General features: G+C 41.7%; 1 protein-coding gene across 7 annotated transcripts in view; it reads left to right on the top strand.

The window, feature by feature from the left end:
* The first annotated feature begins 3,171 nt into the window (after positions 1-3,171).
* The window catches only part of NRG1 (neuregulin 1), a 228,912-nt gene continuing 209,594 nt past the window's right edge, over positions 3,172-22,489 (top strand). For 3 of the 7 annotated variants that reach the window (XM_070459919.1, XM_070459917.1, XM_070459918.1), the window contains exon 1: positions 3,187-3,340. In XM_070459919.1, coding sequence (XP_070316020.1) covers positions 3,241-3,340 — 100 coding nt within the window. In that variant the 5' untranslated portion in view covers positions 3,187-3,240. Of the gene's footprint in view, positions 3,341-22,489 lie in introns of all 7 variants that reach the window. The other 4 variants (XM_070459925.1, XM_070459924.1, XM_070459920.1 and 1 more) reach the window with 3 other exon arrangements.

Below are 22,489 nucleotides of genomic sequence, written 5' to 3'. Positions count from 1 at the left end.
AAATCCTAAGAAAAACCCTAAAAAGGTAACATTCAAACAACACTAAAATGTGTGTGGTAAGGGAGATTTTTTTTTTTTATTCATGCATCTTTATGAATAAATATTTTGTTGCAAAGTTTAAAAAATAATAAATTATCTTGTTAGTTACTTTTTAAAGTTCAAAATGTCTATTTGCAGAATTTTAAATAAGATGCCCATACTGTCAATATGTACAACAATATTTTGCAAAAATGTAAAATATGGTCACACGTTAATGTACTTTCATTCTTCTTTTTTTCTTTGCAATATTTTCTTGAAGTATTTTCCAAATGGGAATGAATGAGAGAAAAGGTATATTTGACCAGTTTCATAGAGTCTAAGAGTGCTTCTAATAGCTAAAACATAGCCAAAAAAAGTGTTAAGGCTTATGATAGCATTTATTTCAAGCTGTCACTTACTATAACATCTGCATTTTGTCTTTATTTCTCAAGTTGCTTATTTATAAATCTCCACTCTATTTTTCAGGAGTTGACATATGTTGACAGGCTAACAATATATTACCTGAGAACTGATATACCCTGTATAATGTATCCTCTAAGAGCTGAACAATACATAATAAGTTAACAAACTTACACTATGAAGACAAGTCATTGTTTCTAAAGGGAGGTTCATATTTTGATTTTCAAGAAAGGAAAAATATTTCCCTCCTTTCTCCATCCTGTTCTGATCATTTCCAAAGTTTTATAAAAATGTAAAACAACAAAAAATTCATCTGCTACTTCCTAACCACAGAGGTGAATAATTTAAGAATCACCTCATTGGGTTTTCTACTAGCTTCCTATTTTATTTGGAAAGATCTGAAACTTCATTTTTTAATTCCAAAATACATATCTGCTTTATATCCTTCAATTGTAAAATGATGGTACATCTGCTAATCTGTAGCAATCAAATACTAAGCACTTACAATGTCTCCAATCCTGGAGGAAAAGTTTCCTTTTTGAAAGGATTCCCCATTTCTGAGCTTTGCTGTTTCCTGTTGGTTAAGTAGTGGCCCGCCCTGGGAAAGCAGAGTTATTTCAGCCATCATTCACTTTCAGTTTACATTAGACTCTGTGGAATATTATAGTGCTATTCAGTATTCATAATCTCCCAGACTTTGCTGTTTTTATGGCCCAGTATAATTTATATGTGGTGTTTGTTGGAAGGTTATCAGAAGCTATTTGAACATAACATTTTTCACAATAAATAATGATGGCACTACTGTTAAAATATCTTTTATTAACTTAACCCACCCAGTAGAATTGGTGTTTAAAACAATGCAAATTAAAGGAGAAAAAAAATCATTCTCAATTTGGGACAGCTTTTAAGTAAATGTTCCCCGTCGCTTACACAGCAAGAAGGCCCCCAGATTTCATCTTTATTTGAAGGGAGACATTTAAAAAAATACACTAAGAAGGTTGTATGTAGGTAATGGTTCACTTAGCATTCATCCCAGAGGATGGAAAATCAGGAGCCAATCCCTTTTAAAGAGGAGGAAGTAAATTTCACATAGGGATGGTTGGTACTCACCTCTTACAGCCAACCACACGTGAGCCTGTCACTGCACATGAACGTTCTAACTTAGCCACAGCTGTCATCTGAACTAGGAGAACGTTTTCTTTACTTGATTCGGGATCATTCCGCCCTGCGGATCACCCCGACCTCTCACTGCTGTCCTTCGCGGCAGGGTGCTAACGTTCTCCGGATTTCACTGCCCTTTAGAATTCTCCACCAGAGGGAGGACAAGGGAAGCGAAGCAGGTTTCACCGCAGTTCTGAGGGAAGTTTGAATCCCAGAAAACTAGCAGGATCTCTGGTCTGTCTCTGCACTCCACTCCCCTGTACTCTTTCACAGCAGAACGGAGGGACTCCAGCTATCTCGCTAATTTTATCGCGGACTGCTTTTCAACCAGGGTTTATTAGTTAACTTACAACTTAAATAATTAAGTTACGGTGAGAGACACTTAGGGAGACCCCCTTTGCAGAGAACAGGTTATTATTCTTTTAGGAAAAGCTGAAGATGAGAATTCTGGCAGGCACGTTGCTAAACGCAGGAAAGCAGGACACAGACTCAACCAAGGAGCAGTTGAACGACCTTGGAGTCCTCTAACCATCCTCACGGTTCCCTGAGTCCTTCTTCTACCCACATCTGCCTTACTCCGTCCCCTTTCCCCCCAGGAGTTTCTCTTTGCCCTGCGTGCATGTGGGGTTTTCCACGAAAGTCAGAAAGGAGCGAAAGCCAAACTCCAAGGGGAAAAACAGCGACCGTTCCTTTCCTTCCCACGGGCTCCAAGCCTTAATTTGGCGGGCAGGTGTCAGAGCGGCAAACTTTGGACTCCAGTAATTTTCTCTGCTTCGCAGGGCAGGGACCAGCCCTCCGGGGCGCTGCCTGGCGGGGAAGGGGCGCGAGGAACGAGAGCGCCCGCGTCCCTTCCCGGGTCTCAAGCTCTCCCGGGGCCGCGCGCCCCGGTTCCTGCGGGCGCCGCCGCAGCGGCTGCGCGCAGCTTCCAGCGACCCCTGTCGGGGGTGCCCGGCAGCCGTCCCGCGCGCCGCCCCCCGCCCGGCCGGGCTCGGGGAGGGAAAGGGGCTGCGCCCGGGAGCGCCGAGCCCAGGCTCCTCCCGGTGGCGTGTCCGCGCCTCGGGGTGGGGGTGTGGTGGGGACGAGGGAGGGGGCGAGGCCAGGGGAGGGCGAGAAGGAGGCGCCAGCGTCCAACCTGCGGGTGGGTGGCGGTGGGGCAATTGAAAAAGAGCCGGCGAGGAGTTTCCCCCCCCCAACTTGTCGGAACTCTGGGCTCGCGCGCAGGGCAGGAGCGGAGCGGCGGCGGCTGCCCGGGTGATGCGAGCGCGGGCCGGACGGTAATCGCCTCTACCTCCTCGGGCTGCGAGAGCGCCGGACCGAGGCCGCGACAGGAGCGGACCGCGGCGGGAACCGAGGACTGCCCAGCGGCGCGCCAGCAGGAGCCACCCCGCGAGCGCGCACGACCGCCGGACGGAGCGCCCGCCAGTCCCAGGTGGACCGGACCGCACGTCGCGTCCCCGCGCTCCCCGTCGGCCACAGGAGACGCTCCCCCCCTGCGCCGCGCGCGCCTCGGCCCGGCCGCTGGCCCGCCTCCACTCCCGGGACAAACTTTTCTCGAAGCCGATCCCAGCCCTCGGACCCAAACTTGTCGCTCGTCGCCTTCGCCGGGAGCCGTCCGCGCCGAGCGTGCACTTCTCGGACGAGATGTCGGAGCGCAGAGAAGGCAGAGGCAAGGGGAAGGGCGGCAAGAAGGACCGAGGCTCCGGGAAGAAGCCCGCGCCCGCGGCGGGCGGCCCGAGCCCAGGTGAGTGCGCCGCGCGGCCGGGGCTCCGCAAGCCTGCTCCTCCTTTTTTCCTCCTCCTCTTTCTCGGCTGCCGTCGCCTCTCCCTCGCCTGCCCGCGCGCCCTGCGCACCCGGCGCTGGCTCTGCTCCCGGGCGTCCGCAGGGCCGGGCGGTGCTCGCCCCTCCCTGGGGCCGCCCCTCACCTGGGCGCCGAACCCCACCCGGGCGTCCGCGCCCCGCGCGCCGGGTGAGGGCGGCAGCCGGGCCCGCGCCCCGGGAGGATCCGGACGAGCCGCGCTCCCTGGCACGGCCTTTGCCCAGCGCCGCAGAGCCGAGCCTCAGCGGGAGCCGGACCTGGCGTGCCGGAGCCGAGGCCGGGTGCGCGCTGGTCCCGCGCCAGTCGCGCTTTGCACGGGGCCCGCCTGCCCTCTAGCGAGAAAAGCGGGAACGGATGTCCCCCCTTCCGAGCGCCTGGCTCGGAAGAAGGGGTGCGCTAGAGAGAGGCCACGCGAGCGCTCGCGCAGTGGTGTTTTGGGATCCGGGGAAGGAGTGCAGGGTCCGGGTGTGAGCGGACGTTCACCCGCCTTCAGCCCTGCGGTACTGGTGTTCGGATCAGCGGAGAGAGATTCCTAGAGGTCAGCGAAGCAGATCAAACCCAGCCCAGCGCCAGGACTCAGGTCCACTCCAAAAAGGTTCTCAAACTTTCGGCCTTGCAGTTCTATTTCTCGGGGCCTCTTTAATCAATACGGTTAATTTATGTTCCCAAGAGATGCCCATAAGGCAAAAGTTCACCTAAACTTTTGAACTCAGTTGCTCGCTGGTTGTAATAAAAAAGGAAATGCAGTTCAGACTTTGTAGGGAAAAGTACTGTTGGGTCTTCAGAACACGGGCGTGAGTGACAGTTTCACCGTGTGTTTCACTGAGAAGGGCTGATGCTGTAGATACTACCCACTACCTTGGACATAGGAGGTATTCCAAATAGATACTAGCTTATGAGTAATTCAGTGAAGATGCTAAAAAAAGGGGAGGGGGATATACGGGCTTTTTTCTGCTTCTGGGATTCTCAATTCTTAATCGATCCAGATACCGTAAGTCACGTAGAACATCCCCCAGCACAGTTTATAAAACACTTCTGAGGAATTAATTCAATAGCACTTGGTAGTACCGTGACTGAGAAAGATAACAGAGGTATTTGCCTGTTCCTTGCAGGAAGAAAACAAGATTTGCCTAGTCCTCTTATTGGCATCACTGAGAGCATTTCAGAGCCGGGCTTATTGGCAGAGACCTTAAGCAGGTTTTGAGCAAAACAAATTGAACAGAGAGTAATTGTTTGGCCACTGACCGACCTTTTCTGCGCCTGCTTCTATGATAAGATACTGCTGATCAGCTTCACCATCGTTACCTTGCATTAGTCCTTAGGAGGGTGTAATTGAAATTTTCCTTACCTCCCTCTATTTTGGAGATCCCTATCGCGTTTTATTCAACCAGGGCTGAAATGGGGGAGCTGGATTAGCAACCTCCCTAAGTGACATTCTCTACTGCCCTTTCATAGGCCAGCCTAGTGAGTGAAAGAACTCTTAGACCTGACCACAATGGGAAAGTTGTTAAGAATTTTTTGCGGGGCTCTTTTAAGTGCTGTCCTGTCCTGCCTGGGAAGACTCCACCTTCAGAAGTTTCTAGGATCCTCTGGAGGTGGTCTGATGAATTAAGGAGGGGATGGTGGTTTGAAGGAGCATTTGTTTCAGTCTGCACTTTGTCAAGGCTTCAGGGCAGCAGTGCCTTAGTTAACATAGGCATTTCAGATAAGCACCCCTGGAGATGGGAGAGATTTTAAGAGCCAGCAGGCATTTCTGTGCCCTGCAGATCTCCTCTATTAGGTAGGCAGCTGTGGGGGGACCATGTAATGTTATCTCCTGGCACAGGGTCCCAGAGCATCCTTGGCGACCCTCATTATGCTGTGCAGTCCCATCGCTGTAATCCCCTTTGAACCCGATAGATTGGCATCTTTAAGTGACATTCTCTTTATTTTTTTAAACTTTATTTTGTATGGGGGTATAGCCGATTAGCAATGTTGTGATGGTTCCAGGTGAAGAGCAAAGGGACTCAGCCATACATACACATGTATCCATTCTCCCCTGAACTCCCCTCCAATCCAGCCTGCCAAGTAACTGGGCAGAGTTCCCTGTGCTATACAGAAGCACAGGTCCTTGTTGGTTATCCATTTTAAACATAGCAGTCTGCCCTTGCCCATCCCAAACAAATGAATTTATTTACAAAACAGAAAGAGACCCACAGACTTAGAGAAGAAACTTAGGGTTGCCCCCCGCCAGCCCCACGGCGGCAGCGGCGGCGGGGTGGGTGGGTGGGGGTTGGGGAGAATGAGGGGAAGAGATAGTTAAGTGATGTTTTCTTTACTATCTTCCCAGAGAACCTGGGGTGAACTTGGCTCTAGGTTAGCTTTCGGTGTCTTTGTCTCTTTTCCATCGAGTGGGTTGTCTTCTTTGGGGAGTTACATTTTACCCCTCCTCCAAGGCCCCTTGTGCTTGTGAAGCCCTAAAAAGCAGATAAGAATATTTATTCTTCATTGGATTAAAAAAGAGCCATCCGCTGAAAACCTGCTTTAGGTGACAGCACATGGCATTAAATAGTACTGCTTGGAAATCACTGTTTGTTCCTTCTTGTCCTTTCCCTTGTAATGTTGTCAGTACTTTCCCTTATCTTAGGAGAATAAATAAGTGAGAGCCACAGTGGTTTGCGAGAGAAAAACACACACCTCTTTGTCAAGGATTTTTGCACTCTTTAGTCCTCAGGCATCCTCAAAGGAAATGACCTCTAGAGGCCATGATTATAGCATTGCCACTTGGCATACCAGCTCGAATTAGGGCTTACAAGGACACCCGTCTCTTAAATAGCTCCCCCGTCACTGTCCTTCAATCCCAAGTTTCACCTCTTTCTTAAAACAACCGCTGGAACTTTCTATCCCCTATGACGCCTATGCAACGGGCAGGTCTCCCTTTGCATGTTATAACATTACTTCATGACAGTCAAGGGAGAGATAAGACAGAGAACTCAGCCCCTCAGCGCTGCTGTGTGCCGTATTATATGCAGAGGCATAAACACATCTGTTGGAGGGATCGTTTCGGGGGCGGGGGAAAGGTTTCTTTAACTTTCATGCGACATGTGTGACTGATACGTGATACATACGTAGCTATGTTTCATAGCATCGCATTTTTCTACAATTAACTGAATATTGAATTGCACACTATTGGGGCTGCAGATGTTCAGAAGCATTATCTCTGCTCCAGTAATGGCTCAAATAGGTTCCAAGCCCTTGGGGTCATTGATTCTTCTTCTTGGCTCAAAAAAAAAGCAACCTCAGCATCATCCTGGGCTTTGTAACTCGGATCCATGTGCCAAGAGCCCTGTAACTTCCCGCGCCTCTTGCATGGACTTCCCATCTCCAGGCTGCTCATCTTGATTCAGCTCAACAGACTTTGTCTGTCAAAGCCTGAATTGCAAACCCAGAGCTTCACCATCCTCCCCAGATTTGGTGTCTGACTCGAAGCTCCTTTTATGAACCTCTGCTTGCTGATGTTTTTGTTTCTTTAAAACACTGTAAAGGATTCTTTTTTTCCTCTTAAATGACCTGGAACCAACTTATTATCAAGCCTAGCTCAGTTCTAGAACTACTAGGTCTCCCTTCATCTCTGGCATCAGGGATCATTTGTAAGTACAAGTGGTGGATGCATGAAGACACTTAATATCCCAAATGAGTGGAAGCCAGCCAGGTGCTCCCCCGGGGACATCACCCACCTGTTTTGTTAATTCAGTGTCTCCCCAGGCTGAAGTGCTTGTCAACATTCTTGGGTATAAAGTGCGCCATCCCAACTAGGGCAGCGCGTGTTTACAGAACAGAAAGAATGCCCCACGATCTGTTTTCAGCCTGCTGGCTTGTAACCACTTAGATTATGTAATTACGAAACGCATTAAATGTTCATTTTAGAATGAAGTTGGGTTTATTTTGGAGAACTGTTTTAAAGCAGAAAGAGTGGGAGAAACTTGAGATACTGTTCTGCTAACTGCAAAATGAGAGAAGGATACTGATGGAAAAATGGGGAGAAAAGAAACACAAAACATGTAATTAGAAAATATTGAACCAGTGTGAAAGCAGCGAACACGTTATTACATGCCAGGCACTAGGCTAGACACTTTTATACTTATTAATAAGGGAGCTGCTCTTCATTAACTATCCTACCATGTTCCAGGCAATGTAACATATGTTTGTGTGTTTTGTCACCTGTCCTTTAGTACAAAATTGCCTCACTATTACAGGATACCTAGTCCCTAGCACTACAGCTGGATTGCCTGGGTTTAAATCCTAGTTCTGCTGCTCTTTACTTGTATAGTCATGGTCAAGTTGCTTAATCTTGCCATGCCTGTTTCCTTATTTGTAAAATCGGGATCATGATCATGTTATCGTAGAGTTGTTCTGAGGCTTAAATGAGATAACAACAGTAGTAAGTGCCCCATCAATATCCAAAGCATCTATGCCTTTGCCAAGATATTTGATTAAAATTTTCCAAATTCACCTTTTATGGTAAAAAAAACAATCCACAGCTGGCCTTAGATCAGAGTGAGTATAAATATTAATATCTACTACCTGTAAATAGAGAGCAAAGTGGATAAGTATGTCAAATACCATCACTGCATATATGTATTATGAAAACAGTCCTGAATGGAGTCTAAATATTGAAAGTAGAGTGAGGTGCAACATCATTTTATCTCTGGCTGAAAAAGGTTGAGGTTTCAAGTTCAAGAAGGTTTTGAAACACGAGTCCTTTTCTGATCACACTGAAGAGTCGATGCTTATATAGAATGCATGTGTAGTCTTCTCTTTGGGGACTAGTACGAATTGAAAAGGAAACTGTGTGTCAACATGCTCTTGGTTATCTTTTAATCAAGTGTAACGGTATGTTGCCAGCAAGGTTCCTAGAATCCAGTGCAGGTATTTCTAAATATAAACAAAATAATGAATATTTAAAAATCTACATATTTCATTATTTTATCCCCCTGCCCCTCACTAGAATGGCTATAGGCTGCATGTCTGTGCTCAGTTGGGTCTCTGCGATCCCCTGGACTGTAGCCCACCAGGCTCCTCTGTCCATGGGATTCTCCAGGCATGGGTACTAGAGTGCTATAGGTAATGCTTAAAGTTCTAGGAGTGTGAATCTTAGCACATCAATGTGTTATTAGCATTCGCACAAGTGAAATTTGAGACTAACAGTATCGAGAGTCATCCTGTTTTTATATGACAGAAGAAAACAGATCAAACGTCAATATTGTGGATGAGTAATTTAAATTTTTTTAAAGAATAGAAAAGTAGACTTCTCGTATTTTGGTTAACCCTTGAATTCTCCTCTTGACAAACAGAAAATATAGAAACCGATATCATACAGTATTAGCTTAAAAACTCTTTATCTTCATGAGGGGAAAATAACAAGTATACTATCAGGTACATAAAATGAAATTTCCTCAAAGGAACATGTGCTTTGGTGGGTTCATCCTAATCCTACATGTTTACACACGTGTCCTATGTGGGTTTTAAGAGAGTTTTTAAAAGCAAGCTACCAGAATGCCAATAGATGTCAGTGTTTGTTGCTTTAGAAAAAGTGAGGTGTTAGAACTTAAAATTTTTTTTAAAGTTTCATCCTTCATTTATTCTCAATTTTGATACACATAAAGCTGGCTACTTTGAAAAGTTGACAATTAGTAATACCCTATATAACCTTGTTACCTTACTTCCTTTAGGATTGACTTAAGTCAGTCCTAAAGAAAACCAATTCTGAAGCTGAAGCTGAAGCTTTAGTACTTTGGCCACCTGATGCGAAGAGACGACTCATTAGAAAAGACCCTGATGCTGAGAATGATTGAAGACAGGAGGAAAAGGGGATGACAGAGGATGAGATGGTTGGATGGCATTCAATGGACATGAGTTTGCGCAAGCTCTGGGAGATGGTGAAGGACGGGGAAGTGTGGTGTGCTGCGGTCCTTGGGGTTGCAGAATCAGACCCAACTGAGCAACAACAACAGCAATGTTACTTACATTTTGTAAATGCAAATATCACATTTTCACAGCCCTCTCTTCTAAATATGAAAAGATGTCTCTGCAGTTCATTCCTTAAGGAATTTAGGAGGCAGGCTGAAAATATACATCAATGCATTCCTTTTTTTTTTTTTTTAACTGAATGAACAATTATTTAAGAATGTGTTATGTATACCTTGGATTTATTTTGCATTTGTAAACTATAAATTAAGTATTCATGTTTCTTAGATCGCCATATTAAGACTGAGTAAGTGCATTTTTGAGTCCAGCTCCAGTAGATCTGTGGAGTTCTGCTTTTGGAAGGTCAGATATGGTCAGAATTCTTGTCTTTCTGTGTTTCACCAGTATCACCTTTTTCTGGCCTCCAGAGGGTGCTCCAAGAGCATTACACTGCTATTCCCCAAAGAATGACTCCTTTTTTCCTTCCTTAAGTTGACTTCGATATTCTGGGCAATCTTTGGGGAAGAATAGGATCTGGATTTCCTCAGAGTTACTGCCTCAACTGGAGTTTGTTTCCTAGTTAGACCAAAATAGACCAAATTTGCTAAGAACTCTGAATCAGAACATTCCAAGACATTATTCTGATGATGACTATGCAGTTGCCAATTTGCAAGGGCACATCTCTGAAATTTACTTTCCTTTTATTTTAATTTTATAGGGATATAGTTGATTTACAAGCCTGTGTTAGTTTCAGATGTACAGAAAAGTGATTCAGTTATACACATATATATATGTATGTATGTATCAACTCTTTTTTAGATTCATTCTTTTGCTTTACAGATTATTACAGAGTATTGAGAAGAGTTCCTTGTGCAATACAGTAGGTCCTTATTCCTAATCTATTTTATATGTAGCAGTGTGTATATCTCAGCCAGAAACGTTTCCCCAAAGAACTAGCATCTTATAAGCATCTTTCGGTTGCCCTAGAGAGCAGTTTCTTTGGTATAAGTTTGGGCAGTATCTACAAAGATATTTAGTCATATTGAAAAGCTCCACTATAGCATTGGAAATTTATACATTAACACATCAAAAATGAAGGATCTTTAGGGATATGGCCATTGTCATGTCTTTATACCATATCCGCAACCCCTAGCTAAATGTTTATGAACCTTACTTTGACTGAGCTACACATTTTTGAAAATGGGTTGGCGTGACTAATTCTCTTGGATATGGGCTAATATTATAACACGGTCACAGAACTGTTATTTGCTCATGGTTTATTCCACCCTGCGCTGATCACCTTCACCGTGAGTTACTCCACGTCCATTACTCCCTTCTCTTTTTAGAGGACAATATTGTTCCCGTTGTTTTGGTCCAGGTAAGGTGTTATTGATGGAAAGTAGCCTGTGCTCCGCATTGGTGTTCCAGACCTTCTGTTTTATAGCTTCAATTGCAGGTAGCTGGGTCCTCTGGGCAGCTGTTGAGTTGTAGTTTCAGGGATGTGAGAGAGTCAGGGAAATGCTTTATTAGGCTGAACCATCAGAACTTCTCAATTCTGTAAGTCATGCACGACTGGATATTGTCAGTGTCATGGTTTTGTATTTGGACTCTCTTTAGTAGCTTGACTTTATGCCTGACATAGTGTTTTTAAAAATAGAAGAATGACAACTTTGAAAAAAATTCATAGTTTTGTTAATTAAGTGAGGTTAAAGTAATATATGGTATAGAAGAAATCTGGGCTAGGAAGTCATTAAACCAGTGGCATTTTCTTCAATAAATAGACCAGGTCATGTGATATCCATGTAAAATGAATTCATCATAAACGTAGGGTGCCAGGGCAAAGAGCACTTTCCCTTGGAGAGAAAAGTAATACATTTCCACCATAACATATTACTTGGATTTTTTTGAACCTTTTCAGTTCAGTTCAGTCGCTCAGTTGTGTCCGACTGCAACCCCGTGAACCGCAACACACCAGGCCTCCCTGTCCATCACCAATTCCTGGAGTTTACTCAGACTCATGTCAATCGAGTCGGTGATGCCATCCAGCCATCTCATCCTCTGTCGTCCCCTTCTCCTCCTGCCCCCAATCCCTCCCAGCATCAGGGTCTTTTCCAATGAGTCAACTCTTTAGCAAACTGTTATTATGCTTTATCTTACCCACCATATTTCTACAGAGATGTGAGTGAGAAATATTGACTAGTGAGCCATCTTGGCCTTATTTTATGGAATAATATTTTTAAAAACTTGACTCAGTTTCACTGTACTATAGCAATTCAGTTTTTCTAGCAGTTTTAATAGAATTTTACTGTCAAGTGAAAATGTGTTCATTATGAATGGTCTCTATTACTTTGTAAAGAAGGATAATATTAGACAAAGCCAGGTTTTTAAAGTATAAATGTATCTGTTTGTAATTGTAACTCATCTGTTTGTTATATATAATCTCACAATTGTAAAGAAAAACTCCATTTTTAAAGGATATGTCAGTCTCCTTAACTATTCCACAGTAAATATAAAACCAGTTGTTAAAAGGAAATGTCTGAATTCTAACTTGGAAAATTTTTTTTTTGAGAACAAATAAGTCTTATGCATTTACCAAAATGTTCTGAATACTGACCATTTTATATTTAAGGACTCCAGAATTTAAAGTGAAAATTCCTGTACATTTTGTAACTTTTTCAAAAATGTATTTCAGTCCTAGGTAAGGCACGGTTTGGATATTAACTATGCATAAAAAAAATTTCTCTATTGAAGCCCTAAAGAGAATTTTTTATCTTAATTAGCTGTTTTCAATTCAGTTCAGTCACCCAGTCGTGTCTGACTCTTTGCTACCCCATGGACTGCAGCACACCAGGCTTCCCTGTCCATCACCAACTCCCGGAGTTTACTCAAACTTATGTCCATTGAGTCAGTGATGCCACGCAACCATCTCCATACCAACCAATTAACTGTTTAGTCCATCATCTATTTGAAATTTTCCACTGGTGCATAATAATAGGAAATCATATTTGCACGTGAACTGGTAAGAAATGCATCCAAAAACCAAAGAAAGAAAGTGAAGGAGATAGTCAATAGGTATTTAAAAATAAACTAATGCCCGTGATAAGAGAGTTTTATATTTTAGAGATAAATACATACGTTGCTATTTAGTTTAGAAATGTGGATTTTGTGAATTGAATGACCTTTCTGTCCTTAAGTTTATCAGGAGTTACAAAAGTTTCCGGTTTTCCCTGGATGTGTTTCTTCTCGCCTTTCCTCATGGTATGCAGTGGACTTTCTGTTGTATTGAGGGACAAGTGAGGGGGTGCAGAAGAGGATTGGTGACTTGCTCTAGTAGTGATTGACGGGAAGTAGGCTGCAGATTTCTCCTGGGACACAGCACGCTGCGGTTTCAATCTGTAATGTGACCATTTGTGTTGGGTTGACCAAGAAGGCCATTTGCGATGTTTAACATGAACTGGTACATGGAAAACATTTTTTTGTGTGTGGAATTTCCTTTGCCTCTCTTCTCCTCCAAACTTGGAAAGATGACTTTTTAGTTACGAGTTGACCCTGTATTAATGGTTACGAACATTTAACTGAAAGTGTTGTTTTGTATTTGTGTCCTGTATTCATGTGATATGTGAGTATACAGTAGGAAGACTTCTTTGGATGGAGGCCAACATTCTATCCATTTGTAACCTCAGTTGGGGCTGAGCTGACTCTGAAACGTGTACTCATGCAGTTTGGCGTAACCCAAATGAAAGCTTTAATTCCTCATTTTGATGCTTCTCTTTTCTTCTCTCCAAACCCACTGGAGTGAAGGAAGTACACAGTGTGGATGACATTTTGAACCCACATCTATATATTCCACAGGGGGTGGGATGAACCCTCCTCTGTCCTTGGGGATTCTCCAGGAAGGAATCCTGGAGTGGGTTGCCATTCCCTTCTCCAGGGGATCTTCCCAACCCAGGGATCAGACCCAGGTCTCCCACACTGCAGGCGGATTCTTTACCAGCTGAGCCACCGGGGAAGCCCACGCCTGGATTTAAGCCCTCCCGGGTGTGGTCCCACTCCTGACACCTTTGATCCAGCCATCTTCTCACAGGCAGTATCTTGATGTTTGGCAGCACTTTCGAACTGAGAAGTATTTTGCCTTTTCCACACATTTTCTGGCCTGTTCACCTTAAAAATAAAAACCCCATTTCTGAATGTGACCACTGGGGGGGGGGGGGGTGTTGGCTCTCTTCTTCCCTAACCAACAGTCCAAGTGAGAACTGAGTTGTCGTGTTTGAATAGAGTGTGGTTCAGAATATACCAGCATGAAAGTTTGACCTTGAGCACCCCAGAGCAGAGGTTTTGGGGACACTTGCATGGTGGGCCTGTCTTAGTGATGGCCGTGTGCCTCCAGGGTTAGAAGAGCTGGTTTGACTTCCGCCAGAGGAGTGGTTGAAAGGCAAGGCTCTGGTTCTGTCCTCGGACTGCGTGGTGTGAACTCTGAGAGTGACAAGCGTGTGAGCCTCAGTTTCTGTGTGTGTATGCTGTGGGAAATACGATATAATTCACGTGGTTGTTCTAGGAGTCATGCTGAGTGTTGTGCTGGGTACAGAGGAGGAACTCAACGATCACTTTTGTTTGTTTGTTTGTTTAAATATTAACAAAACCTAAGCACTTTTCCAATGTATCTTCCTACTTCATGCATCTGTATCAATATTGTCTGAACTTTAAGCCCTCCAAAAATAACTATAAATACTGTGCATTTTTTCACAGGGTCCTATACCCAAAGCTCCTTTGTAAATAACCATGGTGTTGTTGATAATACATGTCAAATATTAGGCATACCTTCTATGGCTTTGGGCTCTTGCTGAGAGTTGGATGCCATGTATATAACACATTCCTAAAAAGAGCAGCCCGATATTCTTGACCTTGAACTTACCTTGAATTTTGGTCTATAGATAAACTTGTATTTTTGGAGAACAGAGGAATACTAGGAGTGATGTTTTAACGGATGGGTGCAATAATTGTTTACATGCGCTTGTGTTTTTAATAATATACTTCTTTGAAAATATATGCCAGTTAGTTCTTTAGTTATAACTTTTGCTTTGCTAATCTCCCATGCCCTGATGGTCAAGAATAATTTTGTTTTACACATAGTGCCTAGCAGAGTACTTTGCATACAAATATTTATAGAATAAAGGAGAGAATCATTTGTTTGTATATATTTGTTGACTATTTTGTTTCCTGCATTACAAGGATAGATAATTGTAATGATGAATTGATTTTAATTAGAGCATATTGTGTTGTGCTATGTGTGTGTAATTTATTGTCTGAAAAAATTTTCCATTTGTATATTAAGTTGACATTATTTTGTGTGTGTATGTATGTATATGTATGTATGTGTATATGTATAAAAGCCTGCTTTTATATTTTGGTATGTTCTCTTTTCTCTGCCTATAGAGTGACAGTGTCTGTATTAAGCACATGATATTTCATTGTTAGAAATTATGGAACTTTCTACATTTTCCACTTTCAGTGGTTTTTCAGTAAATAAAGAAGGGGAGCCTGCCTTGAAGCTTGTAAAATGGTAGATTTTTATAAACAGTTATAATAGCAGTAATATTGAAAATTATTGTAATCTATTTCTAAGAAATATAGTGAAGACTGGTACTTTGCCCCCAGAAGGATTAGTTCGAATACAGAAAATAGACAGTGGTTATAATTTCTTTAGTGAGGTCACCTTGCTGTATGCTTGAAATTTTCCCTGGGGGGCAGAAAAGAGAATGATTCATGCATTATCCATTTTGGGAAAGAGTTATATATGTACAGGAATTATGGAAATGAGCTAGTGGGTTTGTCAAGAGAAAACCAATTATTTGACTACTGAGTTGAATAGAGAATGAAATACATAGTTTTCCATATATTAAATTGAATAAGAATGGGAGACTTGGGTCCTGACGGTTGTTTTTTGGGTTTTGTTTTCATATGTTGATTGTATGGTGTGTTCTCCATTGCCCTTAACCTGACAGGAAGGAGAAATATGAATAGAAAGAATTATTTTATATATTTTGGTATTTGGAAAGCAGCATCAGAGTTTTAAATATTGTGTGCATTATTCATGCCCTGTCGAAAAGGACTGGCTTCAGACTTCACTGGCAGTCCAGTGGTTAAGACACCACACTTTCACTGCTACAGGGGCACAGGTTCGATATCTGGTTGGGGAACTAAGACCCTGCATGCTACACAGTGTGGCCCCAAAATAAAGAGACTAGGCTCCACTGGGGCATGGGAGAGAGGACAGCTCATGCATTATCCATTTTGGGAAAGAGTTATACATATAGAAGGAAGGTAGGTAAGACAAGCCATTATCTTCCACTGGGAATTGGCAGAAACTCAGGGCCCCTATAGAGAGTATAGTCTCTGAGAGCTAGAGACTCACTCATCTCTCAGATCTAATGTGCAAGAGATGCCCTTCACCAAGAGAGCATCTGAATTAGACTGTACAGGGCAAAAAAATGTCACCACTTACAAGATGCTACTCGCAATAGAGAAAATATTCACAAAACATAAAAAGCTCAGTGACAGCCCTGTATCTGAATTTGGTGACTGTAAGATAAAGACAGGTTTCAGTTTTTCCTTGCACCCCCCCCGCCACACTGAAGGTAGGCTTACTTCATCTCACTTTTTGAAATCGTGATGAAAAGGCAGGATGCAGCCATCTTGCCCTGAGCCCATCAATCTGGGACCAAAACACCCTGGAGCCGGGAAAGTAGTAGTAACTCTCTTACAGGGCCTTGCATCTGGACACGCATGTTTGGGGAAACTTCAGGACACCTCCAGACATCACAGGATTCCCTGAGAGAGGCAGCCAGAGGCTGAATGGTCTTTTCTGTCATTTTAGACATGTGATTTTGTGAAGTTTGCTGACCTTAATGCAAATGCCCATTTGGGATTTGTTGCTGTGAAACTCTAAGGCAGCTAGATGGCATGGCTTTTGAATAATGTTGTTGCTCTTGAGCAAGATAAGTTATAAGTGTTTCAGGAGAACAGTGTATTCATCCCCCAGTGATCTTACCGTTCTCACATTCACTCAGAGAGAAGTCACCCTCTGGAAGATTCAGTGTTTTGCTAGTGTGAATATGTCAACTCCCTATAAAATATAAGAATAGAATCCCTACTCAGAACTTAATAAGAATCTAACTTTTTGTTAGGAATACAGTGGTTCTTTGTTTAAAGCTCCCTTGATAAATTAAGGAAATAATAGATATCCTTTCAATTGTCATTTTTCATGGTCCATTTGTAACTAAAAGCCTCTTATTTAAGTAAAAACATGGTTTCATGGACAAAGTCACTATATTTCTGGTCACTCGAGGAAATAAGAAATGGGAAATTTTATTACATATTGATATACATATCCAAAGGTCTAAGTTCTAAATTTGCACGTTGACTTAATAGCTGGGTATATGCTTTCTATGGAAGCAGACTTTATTTTCAATTACTTCCAAAAAGCAATAATTGTATTTAAAATGGACTACAACTGCCTTTTAACCAGTCAGATAGGTTTACATTTTATAGGATTAGTTTTGTGATTTCCCATCCTATGAATATTCAGGATTTGGTGTAAGAATGCAGCCATTACATTGTAAGGACATTTACAAGCATATGTACAAAAATAGGTAACTTTCTATCTTCTATCACCTTAGTTTCTATAAAGTAAAAAGTATACTTGGGCTATTTTTTAATCTATTTTCTTGACTTTGATTATTTTATTTATTTTAAATTTATCCTTCTTTGGTTTTCATTTTTGGTTTGCAGGATAGAGGTCAAAACAATCTCAGTTTTACTTTGAGCATTTGATTTGGTCACTTAGATACTTTTAATTCTTAGAGAACAAACCAGTGTCCTCACCCAGAGGAATTTTTAATTGAGTGATCATATGTGCACATTTTAGCAGTTCATATCTCCTGACTGTGAACCTCTCAAAGTCATGTCTGCTTTGTGAGTTTTCATATCTCCAGGGCCAGCACAATGATGGGGGCATAGTTGTTGGTCTTATGAATTTATTCAGTGATAGAATGAAGAAGGAAATATCTCTAATTTGCTTAAAATGATGCGTTCCGGGAGTTTATGAGGAGCAGTTTAATAATTATGTTTCTATCAGTTATTAAGAAAGTCAGCAGTACTAGCAATTCATGGATTTGTTCCTAAATTGACCATGTGTGGTTTTTCCTGCTTTAAATTTGCACGTTTTATCTTCAGGTTCTCAGTGAGTAGTAATCAGTGCTGAATTATTCAGACTAATAAATAGGAATTCAAAATTTATGCAACCCTAAATTGTTTTTGTTTTTCTTTTAAGTACGTAAAGGCAGTTAAGAAACTAAGCTGATGCTGGTCAAGGAATTATTATTTATAAATACTTAGAGCATTGCCTGGAACATCGTGTTTGTCACGTTAGGAGTTTGTTATATAAATAAATAACAGTCGTTCCTGGTAAGTAGTGAAAATAATTTTAAACAGTATTAATACTACCTAAAAAGTAAACTCTTAAATACAACCACAGCAGCTCTGAGGGAGAATCAGTTCGAACTGAAAAGGTTATCTTAGAGGTCATGTCCTTGAATCACTTCTTTTAAAGTGAGGAAACCACAAAATCCAGCAAGAATGTCTGTCCCAGTACTAGAACCCAGGTGTCCAGATTTCATGGTAGACATTTGAATTACTATAATGCTGCATTTTCAAATCTAAGATGGACACCGTATATGAATTCAATATTTATAGTACTGTAGGTGTTGTTATGCTTGTAAGTAAGAGAGAGATATTTCTGTCATCAGATAGCTGTTTGGGGTACATCACTGATATGATTTTAATTATTTTGAGGGTTGCAATAAATTTAAATCAGCTAAATTTTTGTATCTAATTGTTCCTTGTTATATCATGTGCCCAAGTGGGTTCAATAAATATTAACCAACAAAATAACTAGTAAAGTAAGTCATCCTAATGTCATAACCTGAAAGATGGGAGTAGTGTGTGTTGTGGGGGGGTGGTCGGTGAATTCACAGATGGTGTGGGTGTGAGCTGTCTCAGTGCTCCAAAACTTTGTTAGCCCTGATACCTTGATGCAACAGGCTCTAGCAACAAGAGAGACCTCTGTGGGCTGAATATTCTGTAGAAAAGATGTCCAGGCAAAAAGGAGCCATGACCGCTTGTGCCTTGACAGCTGCTAGGAGGCCATCAAGTGACTCCCTTGCATCTGTGAGCCACTGACCAGTCACTGATCACAGTGACATTTTATCACTAACAACCTGAATTATCTTTGACCCAGAGACCCAGGGGGTCAAAGGCCTCCTAGTCCATTATTAAATTTCCAGAGTGGTAGTTCAATTTGCTTTAGGAGATTTATTTATGTTTATTTATTTAGCTTTTTGTGGGGGAGAAGGAGGGAAACAGGAGGAAAGACAGATGCAGTTGTTGTTTCTTTCCTCCCTTAGAGGATTATTCTTTCGTCCAGACCTTTAAATGGAAGATTTTGCTAAAATCCTAAAAGAAAGGAGGGTCCCAAGCCTCAGCACAGCGTGGTTTCCGTCTGGGCCTCCCACGGTGTCCTAAGGGTTATGGAGAACCTTCACTAAACTGGGGCTTCGCAGAAGAATAAACCTCTCTCTACAGGTTGGACAGGGAGGGGCTTTGCCTGCAGGACAGCGCAGATCCTTTGAGAGTGGAAGAAACTTACAAAGTTTGGCTGATTCATAGTCAACTGGACCTTTTAATGAGGGCCTTAATTAGTGGCTAGAAGAGACCGAAGAGTTCATTTGGAGCCCATCCAAGGCGCTCGGAGGGCAGACAATGCTGATTCCCAGCCAGTCAGATTGAAAGACTCTCCCAGGTCATACCCCAGGGAAGCAATACTGGCTGGGAGAGCTGGAGAGTGAAAGCCTGGCTTCCGCATGTGTGTGTGTGTGAACCTGTAAAACTGTACAATAATCAGTCATCTTTTGAGAGAAAGAGGAAAGCAGTAGATGGTAGATGTGGTGAAGGAATCCCAATGTGATGGGGTGGAAAGGGTGCTGCTCAAGTGGGCAGAACAGTGACAGACAGAGAAAACATACAGTGTTCTTATGGTCATTTAAAGTACCTGGGCTTTATTTTCTTATCTCAAAATTAAGGAGGTTTACTTAGATGAAATGTAAATGTTTTAGACGCGATCAGGAACATTCAGGGTGGTATGACCATAGACTGAAGGTGTGAACGTTTTAGATGTAAAAGAAAGCTATCAGAGGATTCAAAATCTGCATTGTATCCATCAGTAGTCTCCTTAAGACTGTCCTGCCGAATTCTGTGTAATGCTTTCCCATTACATTTTATAGTGAATACCTTTACAGAAATCTTAAGGTATTCAATAAATAATAGTCCTGTAAGGTCTAGGCAAACAAATCTATTGTGTGTAGGAAATTGTCTTCTGTAATTTTTGACCGGTGAGCTAGTAATGTGGTTAATTTATCTTGGGAGACACCTGGAAGATTTGTTTAGGTATGTGAATTATTTAGTGAAAATATAGAGCATGATAATAAATATGTTTACAAATGACTAATACAGAAGCTTTTCATGTGAAGTTCCCAAGAGGAGCCGGGTGCTGGCTGTGAATTATGAACTGTGATAACCTTAAGGTAGTTGTTCTCAGCAAGAATATGATACAGTTAAGAGTTATGAGATTTTACCTCTACCAAGGCCAACAAGTGTGAAGCAACAAAGAGACTGGGTAGAGTTGAGAAACTTTTAACATATTTGCTTTAAACATGATAACGTTGTTCAATTTTTTCTGTGTTAATTTTTCTTTAGGTTTAATATTGGTTCTTCTCCATCCTCCACTTTCTATGTAAGACATTTCCTTTTTTTTATAGGCTTTGTTGTTTTTCCAGAAGTGATCTCCTGCACTAAAATGTACAACATGTTGTTTTAACAGTGTCAATCATCTTATTAGCAGGAGGATCATAATATTAAGTTAATTTAAGATGCTATATATTTTCTCTGTAGTAACTCTGAATTGTCATCAAGGATACTTGTAAACTTTCCATTATGAAGATTCACAGATTTATCTATCCTCCTGTTGATAAAGCAAATATTTTATTGGAAAGGCAGCAGACTTCTTCTTAAGTGAAATGGATTAAGCTATTGTAATTGTTGCTGTGAATGTGTGAAGAAGTCATTTTGATTGCCTTTTTTGACATCAGTAACACTGGGTCCCTCACATAGAAACAAAAAGTATTTTCTGCATACTATGCATTTCAAAGATTTATTGATAAGATATGAAGTGCAAATCAAGGGTCTGAGGAGAAGTATATGAAAGAAAACTTATTTCTTAAAAACTTAGTCTAAGTGAAAAAATATTGTGTAAACCCTGGGTGCCTCACTGTGGCCTGGAGATATATTTAAGTGTATCATCCAGAGGTCCATTTATTACCAGGAGAGGATCAATTCCACTTATTCTCTTTCTCTGTGGCACAGCTCCAGGAAGGAATTTTAATTGATTGGTGGGAAGATTTTAACACACAAAACTTATAAGCCAAGCACTATTATTTCTAGTCCAGTGGCTTTACCACATTATTGGGTAATAAAGCTAAAAGCTGCCAAATGTTTCAGAATTATTTTCAGAAATTTACATCCTCTCTGAGAAAGAGCTAAGAGAAAGGGCTTAGTCAGCATGCAATTATGGTATTAGATAAAATATACAGTTTGGTCTAAAACTAAGATGCAGTGAGTTGTCAGTATACTTTAATCAATCAAAAACTGTTGAGAAGTTAGTTGTCATTCTCACCGCCACTCTTTGAAAGTAATCTGCCTTTCTTCTCTGAATGCTTTTAAGATTTTTTTTTTTTTTTCTTTTTCCGGTTTCACTGTGATGTATTTAGGTGTGTATTTATTCTGCTGAGGATTCATTGGGCTTCTTCAACATGTCCCTTTGCTTTATTCTGGGAAATTCACACCCATGTCTCTTCAAAGATTTCTTTTATCCCATTCTCTTTTCTCTTTCTGGAACTTTAATTAAAGGTGGATTGGATCCTCCCACCCTAATCAGTTCTCTTTATTCCTGTTTTAAGTTCCAGTCATTCGTCTCAGTCCATTGCTGTATTGCTTCTGATCTGTCTTCTGCTTCGCTCATTGTTTCTTCTGCTGTGTACAGTCTGATACCCAGATTTTTCATTATTTTTTTCATTTCAATCCTTTTCTTTTCCCTAGCAGTTTCATTTGGCTGACCCCCTTTCAAATCTTCCATGTAGCAGTTTATATTCTCCTGGTCCCTGGAGGTATTCTCAAGTTTGTTATTTATTTTAGCAGAATAAGCACACTTGTTTCATCATTTATATGTGATGTTTTTAGTATATGCTGGTTCTCACTCATAGCTTGGGTTTTTTGTTTTTTTGTTTTGTTTTGTTTTGTTTGTACTTAGTTGTTTCTGACTCTGTGCTAGTTCATGTTCAGGAAAAATGATCTGTGGCATTTCTCAAGACATGGAATGAAAATTAATTATAATTAATTGATTAATTTTTTTTAAAGGGGACTTCCCTGGTGGTGCAGTAATTAAGAACTCACCTTCCAATGCATGGGATGCAGGTTTGATCCCTAGTCTGGGAGCTAAGATCCCTCATTCCTGAAGACATAAAATAGAAGCCATACTGTAACAAATTCAATAAAGACCAAAAAAAAAAAAAAAAAAGACATAGAACAAAACCACATGCATGCCTGCCTGGGTCTGGGTTTGTTCCTGCTGGATACCTAGTGCCCTACCAAGTTCATGGCTGGAGGTTCCAAGGCTTCTCACTCTGCTTACCTGGGTTTACGGAACCTGCCTTTAGCCTCAACTTTCCCTTCCAGCTTCTCATAGGGTTAAGACAATATCCCTTAGTCCTCTGGGGTTGGAGGAGAGGTAGGTTTTGTTTTGGTTACCTGTGAGTATCGCTTTTGGGGGCTTCTGTATAGGAATAGCCCTTTGGAGCCTGGGTTAATATGGAGAAGATCACTTATTTCCCACCTCAGGCCACCCCTGGGTCTGGACTTCTGGACCCTACCTCCAGGTGGGTAAATGCTCTTAAAGGAACTGTGTGTGTGCTGCCGAGCTTATTTCCTTTCTATTTCTAGGTTCAAGATTTTCCTCAGACT

The sequence above is a fragment of the Odocoileus virginianus genome, chromosome 32, assembly GCF_023699985.2.
Source record: "Odocoileus virginianus isolate 20LAN1187 ecotype Illinois chromosome 32, Ovbor_1.2, whole genome shotgun sequence".
Taxonomy (NCBI): domain Eukaryota; kingdom Metazoa; phylum Chordata; class Mammalia; order Artiodactyla; family Cervidae; genus Odocoileus; species Odocoileus virginianus.
The sequence above is the reverse complement of the archived record's forward strand: the minus strand, read 5'-3'. Positions and strand labels throughout refer to the sequence as shown.